Source organism: Tachysurus vachellii, chromosome 4 (assembly GCF_030014155.1).
Source record: "Tachysurus vachellii isolate PV-2020 chromosome 4, HZAU_Pvac_v1, whole genome shotgun sequence".
NCBI classification, from domain to species: domain Eukaryota; kingdom Metazoa; phylum Chordata; class Actinopteri; order Siluriformes; family Bagridae; genus Tachysurus; species Tachysurus vachellii.
In genome coordinates this window covers 30,374,596-30,391,141 of record NC_083463.1, presented here as the reverse complement: position 1 = coordinate 30,391,141, position 16,546 = coordinate 30,374,596, and the positions used below count along the sequence as shown (strand labels likewise).

Here is a 16,546-nt window from a genome sequence, read left to right as displayed (position 1 = left end):
ATCAAACCATGCTCTCATCCCGACTGTACGATCCAAACGATGGCTCTCCATCATCCTTCAGTCCACCTGCACATAAAACACGTCTCCTGCCGATTCACAAACGTGCCGATCTCGGTGCAAACAAAAGCCCTGTGTGTTGAGGCACAGTCAGCATGCTTTGATGAAATGATTCAAGGCTGTAAATAAAAAAAAAGCAACCAGTTGCTTAGAATTTTCTCCACATTCGCTTTGCCAGGCTTATTTCATCTTGATGTGGTCTCGTAACTTTTCAGACGACGGTTGATTAATTTTACGCCATCTTACGAGGTCAAAGTACTGCATGTGTTTAAAGTGGGTGCGGCTTGTTTTTTTTAAATGAGAAATTAGGTCTGAATATGCGGTACTATACATACGAATGCGTGACAAATTAAAGGGAGAGAAAAAACTTCTCATGTCTCATGATGGAAAATTTACAGCTACACTTGAACTTGGGACTAATAGTAGAAACTCCTTCCATTGGTGATAAACAAACATCTCCATCCAGAAGATTTCACTACATACTTTGTGAAATCGCAACATAATATTTTTTTATTTATTAATAGCTTTAGATTCACATTTTTGGCAGTAAAGTGTTACTATAGAAGGGATAATGTTTTAGAAGTGAGAATTCAACAGCACTGTGATGTGTGTGTGTGTGTATCCTCATGATAAATAGTATGCATTTCACACACAGGGGGTATTATACTAAACCATCTTTAGGAAAAAAAATACAAAGACAACGAAGAATATAGTGTGTGAGGATCAAGTGTGTGCAGGTATTTACAAGTTCACACCCTCCAGTCTCGTCTTACTGATATACTATACACGATATTTGTGCTACCAAAGTCAAAAAGATGATACCGTTCCAAGCGACAGTTTCAACTCATGATGATTTACAGCGATCGAGCACCTATCTTTCACCACCACCTCCTCCTCCTCCTCCTTCTCTTCTTTCTTCCTCCTCCTACTTGTCCTCTGCTCTGTTTACATCAATAATCAGATGCAAAGCCTCTCATTTGACATGACTCGTCTGATAAAGTTCACAAAGGTGACTTTCTCCAGACACCTGAGTTAATCTTGTTAGATAGGAAGAGTAATGAGCATCGTCACTGTAACCCAGTGGACACCATCAAATAAACGAAGGAGCTGGGCTCGATCGATTACATTTGGAAGTTTTTCGGTAGCATTTGTCTTATGTCGTAAAAGCCTGTTAGCGTATCCGAGTGTGTGACGAACACGGTGTGTGGTCTCTGTCTCCACGCTGTTCTGTTTATCTCTCTGTGTTTATTCAAAGCCCTGCCAGACAGATGCAGAAGACAGCTGCTACCACACACACAACCCTCGACGCCGTGTAGGCCTCGCCAGGCCTGGGGGCTAGATTTAGGTTCTGCCCATGAGCAAGCCACAGGGTCTGGGGGTGACGTGTAAAACGAGAAGGTGGAGGCGTTTTCTTTTATCTCAGCATGAGTGTGAGAAAAGTCCTGGATATATTTGAGGTTCGTTCCTTCCCCTGCTCCTCCCTTTTTAAACGCGAAAACTCCTTTTGGACCGGAAACATCCGGCGGTTGGCTGTGACTATCAAAATATAAGAAAAATATTCCAAGACTCCATGTCGAAAACCCTTTGATCTGCAGCATTGCTATTTTATATACTCCTCTCTCTCTCTCTCTCTCTCTCTCTCTCTCTCTCTCTCTCTCTCTCTCTCTTGCTTCCCAGCTCTGCATGAGATTGAATCTGTTGACAAAAGCCCCCCATTGACTGTTAATTCAATCTGCTTATCGCTAGCCTATAGGTATTACCAACAGAATACCCACCCATACTTAGCATGCAAATGATAGATTGATTCAGAGGGCGAGAGAGAAAAAAAAAGAGAGGCTCAGCATGGGGCCTAGCGGAGGAGCGCTGGTTTCCTCTAAGATAATGGGATTTGGAAAGGACGGTTCTTTTGTCTTTCATGGTCTCATTTACACTTTCTGTCATTCCTGCTTTTGTTTCAGCAGGGAGCTCCTGTTGATTCATTAACAACGAAGCTCCACAACCAGAAACCTTGCAAGTCCACACAATATTAGGTTACTAAAGTTAAACCATCGCTGGAACATTACATTTTTATCTCTCCTCCAGTTTCATGACATCAAAGTACTTTATGACTGACAGGTTATTTAGGGTGCAGTCATTTTCCATGTCTAATTGCACCAGCTACATTTTAGTAACTTTCCCTACTGACAACATTCTAGTCTCGCTTACTTACACAACGTTGCCGCAACAATTGTAAAACATTTTGGAATACAAGTGCCTTAATATTGTTATGGATTTTTTTTTATTCAGGTACTTTACAATGTACGATTTTGTGACTACGGTGTCAAAAAATATACTCCAATTACCAGTGGGATTATTATATAAGCATTAACTGCACATTGATGTTTGTGGTCATGTGTTATTTATATCTCAAAGCAATATATTCTCAACATTCTCCAAATTTTCTGTTTAACTGCATCCAATCATAAACTCAAGTTATTAAAGTGGCTTTATTTGATTATTACTAGTTGCCTTGTAACAATTTTAAAGTACATGATGATTGACAGGTCATACAAGGCGTGGCCGTCTCATGTTTACAGTTAATTGCCCCTGCTTAAGTTCTAGAGGCATTTCTTTATAAGCGTTAGCACATACAGCTTTACTGTGCACAGTTTTGTGACTTGGGAGTTAGGTGATATGTTTACTTTTATAGAAACATGTTCTTTTTTTTTGTCTTCCTGGGAGTGTTGTGTAAGCAGTATTCTGAACATACAAAGCAAACCGCTGCTGTGTAGATTCCTTGTTCCTGGTTTAAGACAAAAAAACAGCTTTTTGATATACAGTTCATGGCCCAAAATCTCCCATCATAGTCCTTAGATGAGATCATCAGTCTTAGAACACATAACTTGACACCAGTTTACTTTTCTTACAACCATAGAACACCACTGACAAAGTTCTTTTTAAAAAAATGTTTTACATCTCACAATGTGAGTGCCTCAATAACGCAGCATACGATGACGCAAACGTTAAAGCCCAAAACACCTTAATTAACGTAAAAAGACTTTTTTAAACTCACTATGATTGATGATTCAGTATATGTAACACCGTCGATTGACTGATTGATGACATAATCGTAACATTACATACGCCTTCAATCACAGCTCTATAGTTAAATGGTCTTATAATCTGAAACAGAGAACACTAACTATCGCTGTCTATTCTAGAGTTCAGCCAAGATATTATTGAGTTTATTTTATATAGTGTGATGAGTAACAACCTAAAAAGAATAAAAACAGGCTTTGGAAACTGTTCTTTAAATCTTTAATGAACATGAAATAGCTGGGACGTTACCACCTATTGCATCAGAATAGCACACAACACTGGCCTCCAACATATGTGAGATCAGGTTTAGTTGAGTTTGGAACTAAATTTAACGCCGAGGTCAGCGCCGTGTAATCTGCTCCTCACGAGCTACATGTCTGTGTTTTTCTGCTAAAAACTGCCTCTGTGTGAGATGATGAGGTTCATATGGCAATGATTTAGATTGTTATACTGAAGAACTGCATTTCACTACACACACACACACACACACACACACACACATACACACACACAAAGACTCTCTCCCTGTAATTACACAATAATGCACAAGATATATTATGAACATATTCCTGGTTTAAAGGGACTAATGCAAACCACATTGGAATGCCATGTATTTCCAGTAAATAATCTGATTTTGCGTGATGGCTGAATGACTTTAATTGCTATAAAGAAGTCATTTATACCATCTAAGACATAAATTTGCAGACTGTAGCAAGCAGTAACCTATATTAAACACTCTTTTCTTAATTAACAACCTTCCCTTTATTTTTGTTGAAACTTTGTCAAGCTACAATCTACTCCTGCTTTGAAGCAGCTACAGTAAAGCTACAGTCAGTCTAATACTTTGACTAACTAGCTAGCTATACTACAAGCTTCAGAGGACAAACCTACTGAAGCTATTTAAAGCTGCTGTGATACAGGTTACAAAATTGTGACTTGTCTAGCTACAAGCTACTTGTGACAATATAGATATAGCTATCTCCAAGCTACTGGAAACAACTAACTAGGGTAAACGATAACTAGTGTAACTAGTGTAAGTGTAGCCACTAAGTAACAAGTAACTTGCCAAGCTATGTACAAACCATTCCTGATTTAAAATAGCTAAGCAACAGCCAAACAACACACTACAACAGCTACACTACAAACTGTACTAAGAACATAGCTAACTACAACTCACTGAATTTATCTATTTTGCAGCTGTGGCTTAAAATAGCTATTTGCTAAACAATATACTTCCCATTTGAAAAAGCTATATTTACCATCTACTCGGAAAACTGAGCTAACTACAGCTAATTTGAGGCAATTTGCAAGTATAACTTAAGTAATAAGCTTGTCATGATTTGAACTAGCAAAGCTTTAGCCACTTCGTTCAGCTATTTATTATAAATATACCTTGCTAGTTGTATCGTCCTACATGTTAAAAAAAAAAAAACAACAGCTAGTTACTAAGCCATTTTATTTTGGAAAAAACTCAGCTAAAGCCATGCTAGTAACTTTGCTCTTGTAGCCAGCTAGTTACCAACATGGGACAACAATAAAGGTGAAGCTGATTTTAATCATTTGCAGAGTCGCACTGGAAGCAGGGATTCCCTGAATCCTTGTCTCTCATCTACAAAGAATTATGTTAAAAGGAGATGAATGGAGCTAAATGAGCAGAGGGAGTGGATGAACCTGAGGACAGATGGGAAGATGGAGAGAGTGTGTTAGCTCTTGTGGAAAGCAGAAGGCTAAAGGCTTGTACATGGAGCCATCATCTGGCTTTCGTCAGCTCCACTTTCTCAGAGATGGAATGCAAAATAACAGAGGTCTAATCTAGAGTGAGAGAATGAGAAAAGAAAGACGGAGCAAGAGCAAGATGGAGGATGAAGTGAGAGAACAAATTTAAATAACTTTGTACAGAGAGAAATCGGTGACTGTGATTAATAACAAGACAGTCAAGAGTTGTTTGGGTGTTACGTATAAACATACAGTATGTATACATATTTCTAAATATATATATAATAGAACACACACACAAACGCACACTCATATCTGTAACCTTACACATGTCTTGAACTTTGTGTAAACTGTTTATACTAAGGTGCTCCACAAGGTTCTGTGTTCAGACCGTTCATACATTTCATAGACATGTACGCTGATGCCAAAATGAGTAAGTCCTGAATTTTGTAATATTGCGTACAATATAAACAGTAACCTGTGGAGAGATTTAATCCGTCTGGAGTCTCCGGCATGTCCCTCCACCCGCTCACCTGGGTCGTCCCTGGGAAACGTTTAACCCGGCAACCCCCACTGGATCATAGTGATCACGATCAACAGTGAGCCACTGATGAATTGTGCATGTTAAAACAAGCGCAGCATGTATGACAGAGCGCAAGAGAGCGTGAGAGTGAAAAACCAAAGACACCATGAGCAAATGTGATGAACTGGGATGAAGTAAAATGTATACCAACCTGTTACTAATACTATACACAAAGCAGGGGGCTGGCTTGCAGAGTTTTGCCTAAAATGGAATTGCCCTGGTAGCTCTGTTTGACTTCCCGGCCTGCTCTGTTTACCCTCCTTTACTTCAGCTCTGGTCCATAGAGAGAATTGAATGAATTAGAGAGATTAACCAGAGTGCACGAGGCCACTTGCTGTGATTTAACACTGATTAAACAGGGCTGCCATGCACCAGTTTTAACAGATGTTGAACAAACAAAAACAAATCCACAAAAGGGTTCTACCTGCACTGTTTTGTCTTTAGCTATATCTGTTAAGCGTTTCAAATATAGCTATCTGTGTTTAGCTATTAGGATTTAAACCTGGCATATGAATAGAAGTGTGAAAATCTGAATCTAACAGCTCCTCTTCCTCAGCTGCATCGATCATGTTTATAATTGTCCTCAACTAGATTTTTTTTTTCTTTGCCCCGGAACGGGAATTAAAACCACCATGATCCCGACCAGGCAGATACTAAGCATGATTAAAGTGTAAATGCACATGGAATTAATGTTTGTGTTAATTTAATCATGGTCCAAATATCTGAATCTGTATCTAGACTTAAACCTGAAGTGGTCCTAGTCAATGCAGAAGGATTTCATATGGTTGATGGTTTTGTTTTATTAAATAATCGGCACTGTGTAGAACACTGTTATCTGTTCGTTCCAAATAATGCATTTGTATTCGGTTATAGCCCTAATGCATAATAGGCATTATCTACAGGAATGCAGTCCACATAAGTGTTAGGATGACGATCTGCAGGGAAATAACTATGCATTGTTGAGGATTCAGCCTCAGTGTGGGAATTACGCTGAATTACATGCTTTACAATCCAGGCATGTTAGTGGTTAATAAAGGATTTGTGACCTTTCACTGACCTCCAAAAAGAGAGAGAAAGAGAGCGAGAGAGAGAGACTTTAGACTTTACAGGCAGTTACTTACAGTTCAGAAATTCTTTCACAACCAACAGCCAATCCTTGAGCATACTTCTCTGAACCGTAACATGTTTTCTGTGTTAAAAACATTGACACATGCTAGTTCTTCCAAAACCCAAGGGACCATCACATTTTTGCAGATCAAACCCATTCTTAGTGCCTTAAGGCCTTAACAATGTTTTAACATTCGTTTTTACCATACTCTCCTCATGTTGTGCTTGTATGTTTAAGCTAACAAGAGATTGAACGATTCACCTTTCACGACTATGAGCGATGCATATCGTTGTAATCTCGTTTGCAGCACAGGAAGGCCAAAAGGTGGTCTGGCACTGAAGAAACTACGGAGGAGTGTGAAAAATGACACGTTGTTGTCAGAGCATGTGTGGGAAACACAGGGATAGAAAGTCGTTCATTTTTTATAATGTCATTCTTTAAAAAGTTTACCTACAACGAAACAGGTCTATCCTGATGGCCATGGACTCTCGCTGGACGACACCTTCCCTCAATCATAGGTTACTATGGTTGAATGATGAGGATAAAAATTATGCCTTCACAGTACATTTTGACAAGGAACATTGCTCTCCAACACCATCATCACAACAACCATCATCGCTTAAAGTACAGGAGGATTTGCAGAATTCAAGAAAAGAAACTATAAAGCTGATCTATTGGGTTTTTCTTTCATTTCTTCCTTTCAATCTGCTAAACTGGTGCACAGTGAAAATAAATTAAATTGATTGGGATGTCTCCCGGAAAATAAAGGGAATGCTGAGTTCTGCTCTCGTATGCTCTTGTCTTTTTTTAGGTTGTTTTTTTGTGTTGAAACAGTTCCAGGTGGGGTTAAGGGAGGAAGACAGGGAATAAGGAAAGAAATGTTCATTCTTGAAAAGTCCCCAAACATGGATTAGACAGTGAGAGCTTCTCATTTCCGTACATTTACAGGGCCCAAAGTTAATCGCCAGTTATTCTGAACATTTCTGCAAGTTCTGCAAGAACGTCCACATACCATATAATTTTCGCAGCGTAGTGCATCAGAGTGTACTTGAATGGTTCTGTCCAGCAGAAGCCACAAACCTGGTTTGACTGACAGCAGTAAATCCTGCCTTGTCACCAGCAAGAACCGCAGACAAAGTTTGACTCAGTGCAGAAAATCCCACATTGTCATGCCAGAGCAGTTAAAATAATCTGCATTTGAACCATCATGAGCCTTCCCCACTATGAAAGGCATAGCCAGTTTGGTGACAAAGCATTTACAGGTGATGCCATGTGTGTAAATTAAATCAAAGATTTGCTCTAATTATTACCTCCCTAATGACAATTACTTATTGCAAAACACAAAACCAGGACACAAATACATCCACTAATACGCTGAAAATCAATAGCTATGTGTGATGTAAACGTGCCATAAAAGGTTATTACTCTGTAATTGAATTGTTCTAATTAGAGATCAGTCGTTTCAGTCAAGAATCGAGTCTCCAGCTGGTCCTAACACACCACAGTGATTTACCAAGACTCCCTGCACCGAACGTCACTATAAATATAGACTTTATTACAGCAGCCACTGGCATGGTCTCTGCTCTTTAACCCTTACTGCCAGCCATTTTTCAAATACAAGCACACCGTCTCTCTTTGCACTCTCTGGCATCAAGCTTGCATATTCCTGGTCCATATTCTTTAGTTTTGTTAGTACGATAACTCCTGTAAAGTGTATATACTGTGTGAAATGGTGCGATAAATCCATCAGGGCTTTTCTCTAACAATTATTGTACAGTAAAATACAAATGTTGGTACACCCTTAAAATATATCTTCTTGAGATATGTTTCATTTTTGTGTATATAATGTTAATTGAGGGGGGATTGAGTCTTTTATTGAGTCTCATTGACTCTTATTGAGTTATGTGGAGTTTCTGAGCTGGTTCTCATGAATTGCCTTTGAGATCCACTTCCTGACCACTAGCTAATTGAAGATGAATGAAGTATCAAACATAAAAACCACGTGACTTGTGTTTTGTATTTCAGCCAAAATTCTTTCTCCATACTCTGACCAAACCTTTATATTTAAGCTAAAATCACAACAAAAGCTTAATCATTTCCCTGCTCCTAAATACACTAACTAGCAGAATCTTCCAAATCCTCAAACATCTCAGCGTGCATTTCAAGTCCGCTCTCTCCAGTAACCACACCCACATCGATAAGCTCCCATTTCTCCAATGAGGAACCGCACGCTAGGAATAACAAAGCCTCTGATTGGCCAGAACGCGTGGATGGTTTCAAGGCGTCCACGTGGAGACGCGCAGCCTGCTGAATGAGGGTGGAGGTGGGAGGCTGGAAACCGTCTCCATCTCAGCGCGAGGCAATGTGGAGTCAGTGGATCGAGTCAGTGGATCGACTCGAGCGAGGCGGCGGACGCGACCGACCAGTTTGTGAAAGAAAGTTAAGATACCGGCGTTGTTGGAAACCCAGTGAGCTGAAAAGGAACGTCGGAAAGAAAACAAAACAGTTTTCCGACGACTACAATGAAGACTCGAAACAAGGGCACGGATACCTGAGTTTTGGAGGAGAACAAGGATCATAAGTTTGTGAATAACGTTCTGAGAGGAGGGGAGTCGGTTCCTCTTCATCCGGGGATTTTGCTACTGATCGACTATCTAACTCTGATTTTTTTTTATTTTTCGTCGTGCAAGTAAGTGCCTTAGTTTTAATTTAAGACTAAATGTGTTGAATTGAATGTAAAAGTTTGTACCGTGTGTGTAGTTTACTGAGGTACAAGAGCGAAGAATAAGTAGAATTTAACGGCTAAACCCTAAACGGTTCCCCGTTGGACGTGTAACGCGCTGGTGCAGGAGCCGTTATTTTATCACGTTTATACGTAGTAAAGACTTGTAAGAACTTGTAGGTTTGAAACACATCTACAGATGAAGTTAGTCCTTTTGTTGGGGCAGTAAGTAATTCAGGAACGTATGTGTGTGTGGTTCACTTTTTCAGGATGGCTGTTTGGAGGCAGGCGGCGGTCCGCGCGTTCGTGGCGTTTTTTCTGCTCCTCAGATCGAGTTGTGGTCAATACCACGGTGAGAAGGGGATCTCGGTGCCAGAGCACGGTTTCTGCCAGCCCATCTCCATCCCTCTGTGCACAGACATCCAGTACAACCAGACCATCATGCCAAACCTCTTGGGTCACACAAACCAAGAGGATGCCGGTTTGGAGGTGCACCAGTTCTACCCGCTGGTTAAAGTGCAGTGCTCTCTGGATCTCAAGTTCTTCCTGTGCTCCATGTATGCGCCTGTGTGCACCGTGCTGGAGCAGGCTATCCCGCCGTGCCGTTCTCTCTGCGAGCGCGCACGTCAAGGCTGCGAGGCGCTCATGAACAAGTTCGGCTTCCAGTGGCCCGAGCGACTGCGGTGCGAGAACTTTCCGGTGCACGGAGCAGGAGAGATCTGTGTCGGACAGAACACGTCCGACGCGGGCAAGCCGACGTCGGAACCGACGCCGAACATGGAGCCTAATTTCACGCCACGTCCCTACGATAGGTTTGGTCACCCTTTCTCATGCCCTCTTCAGCTCAGTGTTCCTTCCTACCTCAATTATAAGTTTTTGGGAGCCAAAGATTGCGGGGCGCCGTGTGAACACTCACAGCCACATGGACTCATGTACTTCAAAGAGGAAGAGGTGAAGTTTGGGCGCCTTTGGGTTGGGGTTTGGTCTATTCTGTGCTGCCTGAGCACTCTCTTTACGGTCCTCACTTACCTTGTGGACATGCGACGCTTCCGTTATCCGGAACGCCCTATCATTTTCCTGTCTGGCTGCTACTTCATGGTGGCTGTGGCCTATGTCACCGGGTTCCTCCTAGAGGACCAGGTGGTGTGTATTGGCAAGTTTGGGGATAATGGCTACAGAACGGTCGCACAGGGAACCAAAAAAGAGGGATGCACCATCTTGTTTATGATCCTCTACTTTTTTGGAATGGCCAGCTCCATCTGGTGGGTGATCCTGTCTCTGACCTGGTTCCTGTCTGCTGGCATGAAGTGGGGCCATGAAGCCATTGAGGCCAACTCACAGTACTTCCACTTGGCAGCGTGGGCTGTACCTGCTGTCAAAACCATCACGGTGCTGGCACTTGGCCAAGTAGACGGAGACCTTCTGACAGGGGTCTGTTTTGTGGGCATCCACGACGTAGCGGCGCTGCGTGGCTTCGTCCTTGCACCTCTTTTCGTTTACCTCTTTATCGGGACGTCCTTTTTGTTGGCTGGATTTGTGTCTCTGTTCCGCATCCGTACCATCATGAAGCACGACGGCACCAAGACAGAGAAGCTGGAGAAGCTGATGGTGCGCATCGGAGTCTTTAGCGTGCTCTACACCGTCCCCGCAACCATCGTCATCGCGTGCTACTTCTACGAGCAGGCCTTTCGTGAGCAGTGGGAGAAGACGTGGCACATGCAGACGTGCAAACGCTTCGCTGTGCCGTGTCCAGCTGCCGACTTTGCACCCATGTCTCCAGATTTTACCGTATTCATGATCAAGTACCTCATGACCATGATCGTCGGGATCACGTCCGGGTTCTGGATCTGGTCTGGAAAGACGCTGCAGTCATGGCGCAGGTTCTACAAGCGCCTCGGAAACGGACAGGGCGAGACAACCGTGTGAATTTAGATAAAGAGTCAGGACTGACAAACAAAACAGCCTGCAAGTCTCACAACTGCAGCGTGGATTAAAGAAAATCAGACTTCTATGATGTATGATGCCTGCAGGAGGATTTTGCTCAGATAATCCACCCACACCAAAAAGAACGCCTTGTTACACTTCAATACTTGAACTTTTGGCCCAGACTGTCTACACTTTTTTTTTTCTACAATTTTGCATGACTTCAAAGGCCTTTTTTTCTTCCAAAAATGCTTTTTTTTAAAAAAAAAAAAAAAAACCAACAAAAAAACACGGTTCTGTGCCTTGTCAAAAAAACTTTTGTTGGACATTATAATGGCGAGAGAATCATCTCCGCAGTGGCCAATATTTTGTATTTTAATCTTGTGCCTTTTAATGCTGTTCAGACCCTTTATGTTTATTTCATCCTTTTTTAGTGCATAATTTTTGTATGTGTTTAATGTCTTTTAGAACTAGATGCATTTGTTTCATGCGACTGTAAGACCTCGCGAGTTTTACGGTTTAGTGGAGAATTCAATCCGACAGGCTCTGATGATGTCTCTGTAATCCATGGGATTAAATTTTGGAGTAAATAGGAAGGAAGAAAAAAAATCTCATTTTTGTTTAAATGTCGTATTATTGTTTAAAGACATTACATGTATTTATTTAAAGTAATCTCATTTTTAAGCCCATATTCTCCTTTCAGCAGTTTCACTAAATAAAGTGAGTAGATTTGTAGAACTTCTTGATGCATCGATTTTTTTAATTTTATTTTTTTTTTCCCTCCTCGAAAGTTTGGTCTTTTAATATTTTTTTCTCTTTAAAAGGCATAATGACTTCCATAAAGGTGGGTTGTGATTTCCATCTCTGTAACAAAATACACTTTACGGCCTCCTGAGGTTTCCCGGGGCCCCACTTTGAGAACCCTGTTGCCATGTCTGTTCTTGTTCTAGGAACCGAGTCTAGTTTTTCTCCCTGTAGGCCACGATTTATTACGTTTGGTCAATTTGTGTATACATTGGTGCAAATTACATTGAAGTATTTCTGTATGGCTTTGAGTTAATTAGTAATAATGGTAATGATTACTCATTGTAGCTGTAAAAATTTAACATGCCAACGGCTCCTTTTACAGGCCTCCCAGTTAGCTGTTTGAGTGACGAATGTGCGCTGGAGGGCTGCGGCCTTCGAGAACTAGACCGTTATTTAGAAAGAGTGAGTAAACATTGCTTTTAAGAAGCAGGCAGAGATAAAAGAGCTAACACAATAACAGGAGATAATCAGGAGCTGGTGTGAAGTCTGTCACGCCGCTTGTGAAGGGACAGGAAGAACAGAGATGCAACGAGGTACACGATCTCTCGACCTTCCTCGCATGCTGGAGCGCAGAAGCTAAGCGTTCCTCAGTTTAAGGTAAAAGCTTAACCTTTTGTTTGTTTGTGTTGAGGGTTGTTGGGGTTACTGTATCCAGCCAGTCGGGGGCTGAAGGCTTCTTCACATGTGGTGGAAATTTCATTTATTTTTATAACTCCTTTTTTAAAACTTTATAGAAATACAACAGATGTGATCTTTTTTTTTTTTAATGTAGTTCATTGCTGGAGAGCATAAAAGACCAAAATGAGAGAAAGGTTCTTTCTTTGTATGTGGTTTTTAGACACTTCATGATGTTTATAACATTCCATTCACAGTATTTGGCAGACATCCTTATCCAGAGCGACTAACATTTATCTCATTTATACAGCTGAGCAATTGAGGGGTTAAGGGCCTTGCTCAGGGGCCCAGGAGTGGCAACTTGGTGGACCTGGGGTTCAAACCCACAACCTTTTGATCAGTAGCCTAACACCTTAAGCACTGAGCTCCCACTTTCCCGTACAGCAAAGTAGTGTTATTTATCCACATAACACGTGATAACGTACCGTTCACCTGACGTCACGTGTGTTTCATTAAATTTGCATTCAAGGTCAAGTACCTTGGGAAATTCACCTTCATAATTTTTCACATGATCACCGAACTCACATAACCACAGATGGAAAGGTTTGAATAACTGCAGTATGTAAATACAATGTGTTTAGGAAGATTGGTGATTGTCACCCCAACATTGTTTCTAATGGGATTATTAAACACTCATTAACCAGCGTGTTAAATTAGATTTGATGTGTCCAAGCAGAATATTAAATCGATATTTTATAAAATTAATAAACAATCATTTAATTATGGATATTTGATTAGTTTCAGGAGTTTGCATGTTCTCCCCATGCCTCGGGGGTTTCCTCCAGGTACTCCGGTTTCCTCCCCCGGTCCAAAGACATGCATGGTAGGTTGATTGGCATCTCTGGAAAATTGTCCCTAGTGTGTGATTGTGTGAGTGAATAAGGGTGTGTGTGTGTGCCCTGCGATGGGTTGGCACTCCGTCCAGGGTGTATCCTGCCTTGATGCCCAATGACGCCTGAGATAGGCACAGGCTCCCCGTGACCCGAGGTAGTTCGGATAAGCGGTAGAAGATGAATGAATGAATGAACTTGACCTTTCTCATATCCGTGTTAACAATGTTAATTGTTGAATTGCACGTCGTGTTAGTTCCTTCTCGCGCACGCGAAAGGAACCGCAGAGTAAATTAATTAACGTGCCATCTAATCGTATGGGTGTGACATGAAATTTGATCCTCGACCTGCTCGTCGCATGCAAGCTGTCACTCTGCTCAAAACAACTGCTGTAATTTACAGCTTGGTACATGTGAAGAGATGGAGAAACACCCACTAAACACCCACGCACTAAACCCAGTTCAGTCATTAAACTTCTAAATCCGGAAACAAGCCACCTGCTAGGCCTGTTTTTAGCGCCGTACAGACAGGTGTGTTAACAAGTGTGAAACGTGGTCTTCTGAAACTGAAGATGTAAAGTATGTAAGTTGTCACGCTCCGTGTGCTGGTGATGTGGTTAACGAATGACAGTTTGATGAACCGTCTTCACCCTGGAGGTCACGTGAAGAACAAATTAAGACCTCCTGCCTTTTGTCACTTGCTGATCAGCTCAATTCAGATTGTGCTCAAAAATCAGTATCAGATAATGAATCAAATTCTCAGAGTTATCAATGTGGATTATGCTATGTTATGTTACGTTTCGGTCGGTTTGACAGAACTAGAACCTGACACCAAACTGTCTCAATCCGAAAAGAGACGACAAAGAAGAAAAAGAAACGCGAGCCTCTGCGTCCGAGACACGTCAGCGTAGTAATACAGAGTAAAAAGTGGAAGTTTAGAACACATTTTAGATTTTAGAACACATTCCCTTATTAGAGAAAATATCTACAATTGTAATAGTATTAACATGCACGAGTTGATCATTATTATTACGTGTGATTAAGGAACATCTGTGAAGTAAATCGATATTCTTGGGGTCAGGAGTTGAAAAAATTTATGAAAAAGAAAAGAAAATTTAGCAGATTTTATCATTACTGCTGAGTTTGTCTCAACGAATTCGTAACGATGGACTAACCGTGATAATCTTACATGTAACTCAATGGACCGAATTTCTAATTAGATTATGTTTAAGCGTAGCTAGCGTCTTGGTTTGGTGATTTGGTGGCTAGCTAGTGATCACACGTTCATGGAGAGAGAGAGAGATGTGTGGAAATCGCTGGCTAAGTGAATGAATTGTAAAGGAAACAGTAAATAAACACAGATCACTCTGTCACAGTGGGTTGTTTGCCTTAGATTTTTGCGCAGTTGCTTACTGTTAGCTACCGCGCGAAGAGCCGAAATGTAATTTCGCTCCGCTCGAACTTCCGAAAACTTCCGATTTCCCGTTTAACTCCTGTTTGGGGTGTACAATCTTTTTATACTAAACCTAGCAAACGTTTGTACATTTGTAAATTGGATAAAATAACTTTTTCACATTCTATTTGTAATCAGATCAAAGAAGATTCGTAACGAAAGACAATACCAAAAAAAATGTGAATGCTCTTTGGAAAAACTAGGATTTAGTAGCGGAGCGTGAGAGAAAGCTTTAGACACAAACCAAACCCAGACCTTTGGTGTTCATCCGTTTACGTGAGGTGTTTGTTTGTGGTGCACATCAATCTTCCGGCAGACACGTCCCCATGGCGTAAGGCTTACAATGGCCTGAAAAAGTGCACTCTGTGTGCTTTTGTGCATACAGGTGCCACTTTCTCAGCCTTTCCTGAAAAAAAAGCCCAAAAAAACAGATGGGTCAAGTCTCAGGTAACCAGAACCCCCACGTCCTCGGGTTGTTTCCTTTCCCTCAGTCCCACGAGATACAGTTGCCTAAATCGGATCGATATCCAGCTCTGACAACGCCTTCACTTTTGTCAAGCATTGTTCCAGAGATGTTTACCCGGTGTAGGAGCCGTGTCCCAGCAGATGGCCCCAGTGGTATGACCAGATATCTGATGTCTGCGTTCATGTTGAGAGATTTCCAAACGGAGCATTGTACAGCGAGCCAGAGTAACGTTCTTGCCCGAAATACAATATTTCCTCAAAGATTGCAGCATATGGGGTTAATAATGTTCAGAAGTACAAAAAACTAAAGGGAATGCTGTTAAATATCAGGGAAATAGTCAGCGATGGGGTTCTGTGACGTGAAGCAGAGTTAGCGTAACATCCTGAAGCTGATACAGTCCAATAACAGCTCCTCCGGCGTCGTTTCATTTCATTAACTAAGATTTATCTTCTGAAATAGTCTGTAATCCATTCGCACATTTTCTGTCTCTCTTATTTTATACAGGGTCACAGGGAAATATCTATCCAGGGGACTCAGGAGACAAGGTGGGGGACACCCTGGATGGGGCATCAACACATCACAGGGCACAATCACACTACGAACATTTTAGAGATGCCAATCAGCTTACAGCTCCGAAGCAGGAGGTAAAAGTGCTTACCACCAAAAATATATATATATTTTGACAACGGCTTGTCTAAAATGGACCAGGAGCGTTTCTCATGGTTCTCCTGCTTGTTTAGAGTTTTTTTTCTTCACAAGGAGATGAAGCTGATCAAAGCAGCAAGTAGGACTCTACCTTCCTGCCTCACTGTACTCGCTTCTCATATACACAAAGAAAACGTAGTTGGACACAGACGTGAGCTCATAGGTATTCTACACCCATCCCCCTTTACTCTCTCTCTCTCTCTCACACACACACACACACACACCCTTCCCCCATTCCCCCATTCCTCACTGGCCCTCATCTGGTAGTGTTCAGGCCTGGTGTGCTGCTGAGAAACTCGATCTTCCCTCTGGGTTTCAGCTATAGCTGAGCCTCATAGCCGAGGGCCTCGCTCACACACATAACTAACACCATACACACACACACAGTCTCAGAGCTATACAACTTTTTTTTTTTTTTTTTTAC

At 41.6% G+C, this 16,546-nt stretch overlaps 1 protein-coding gene across 1 annotated transcript; it reads left to right on the top strand.

The window, feature by feature from the left end:
• Nucleotides 1-8,870: 8,870 nt before the first annotated feature.
• On the top strand, nucleotides 8,871-11,444 carry fzd7b (frizzled class receptor 7b). The gene is made up of 2 exons (XM_060868852.1): nucleotides 8,871-9,231; nucleotides 9,534-11,444. The coding sequence occupies exon 2, from the start codon at nucleotides 9,535-9,537 to the stop codon at nucleotides 11,188-11,190; it is 1,656 nt and encodes a 551-aa protein (XP_060724835.1). The 5' UTR covers nucleotides 8,871-9,231; nucleotide 9,534; the 3' UTR covers nucleotides 11,191-11,444.
• Nucleotides 11,445-16,546: the final 5,102 nt, after the last annotated feature.

Bases quoted from the DNA above. Each gene is read 5' to 3' on its own strand.
- fzd7b (XM_060868852.1), top strand. From the start codon at position 9,535: ATGGCTGTTTGGAGGCAGGCGGCGGTCCGCGCGTTCGTGGCGTTTTTT.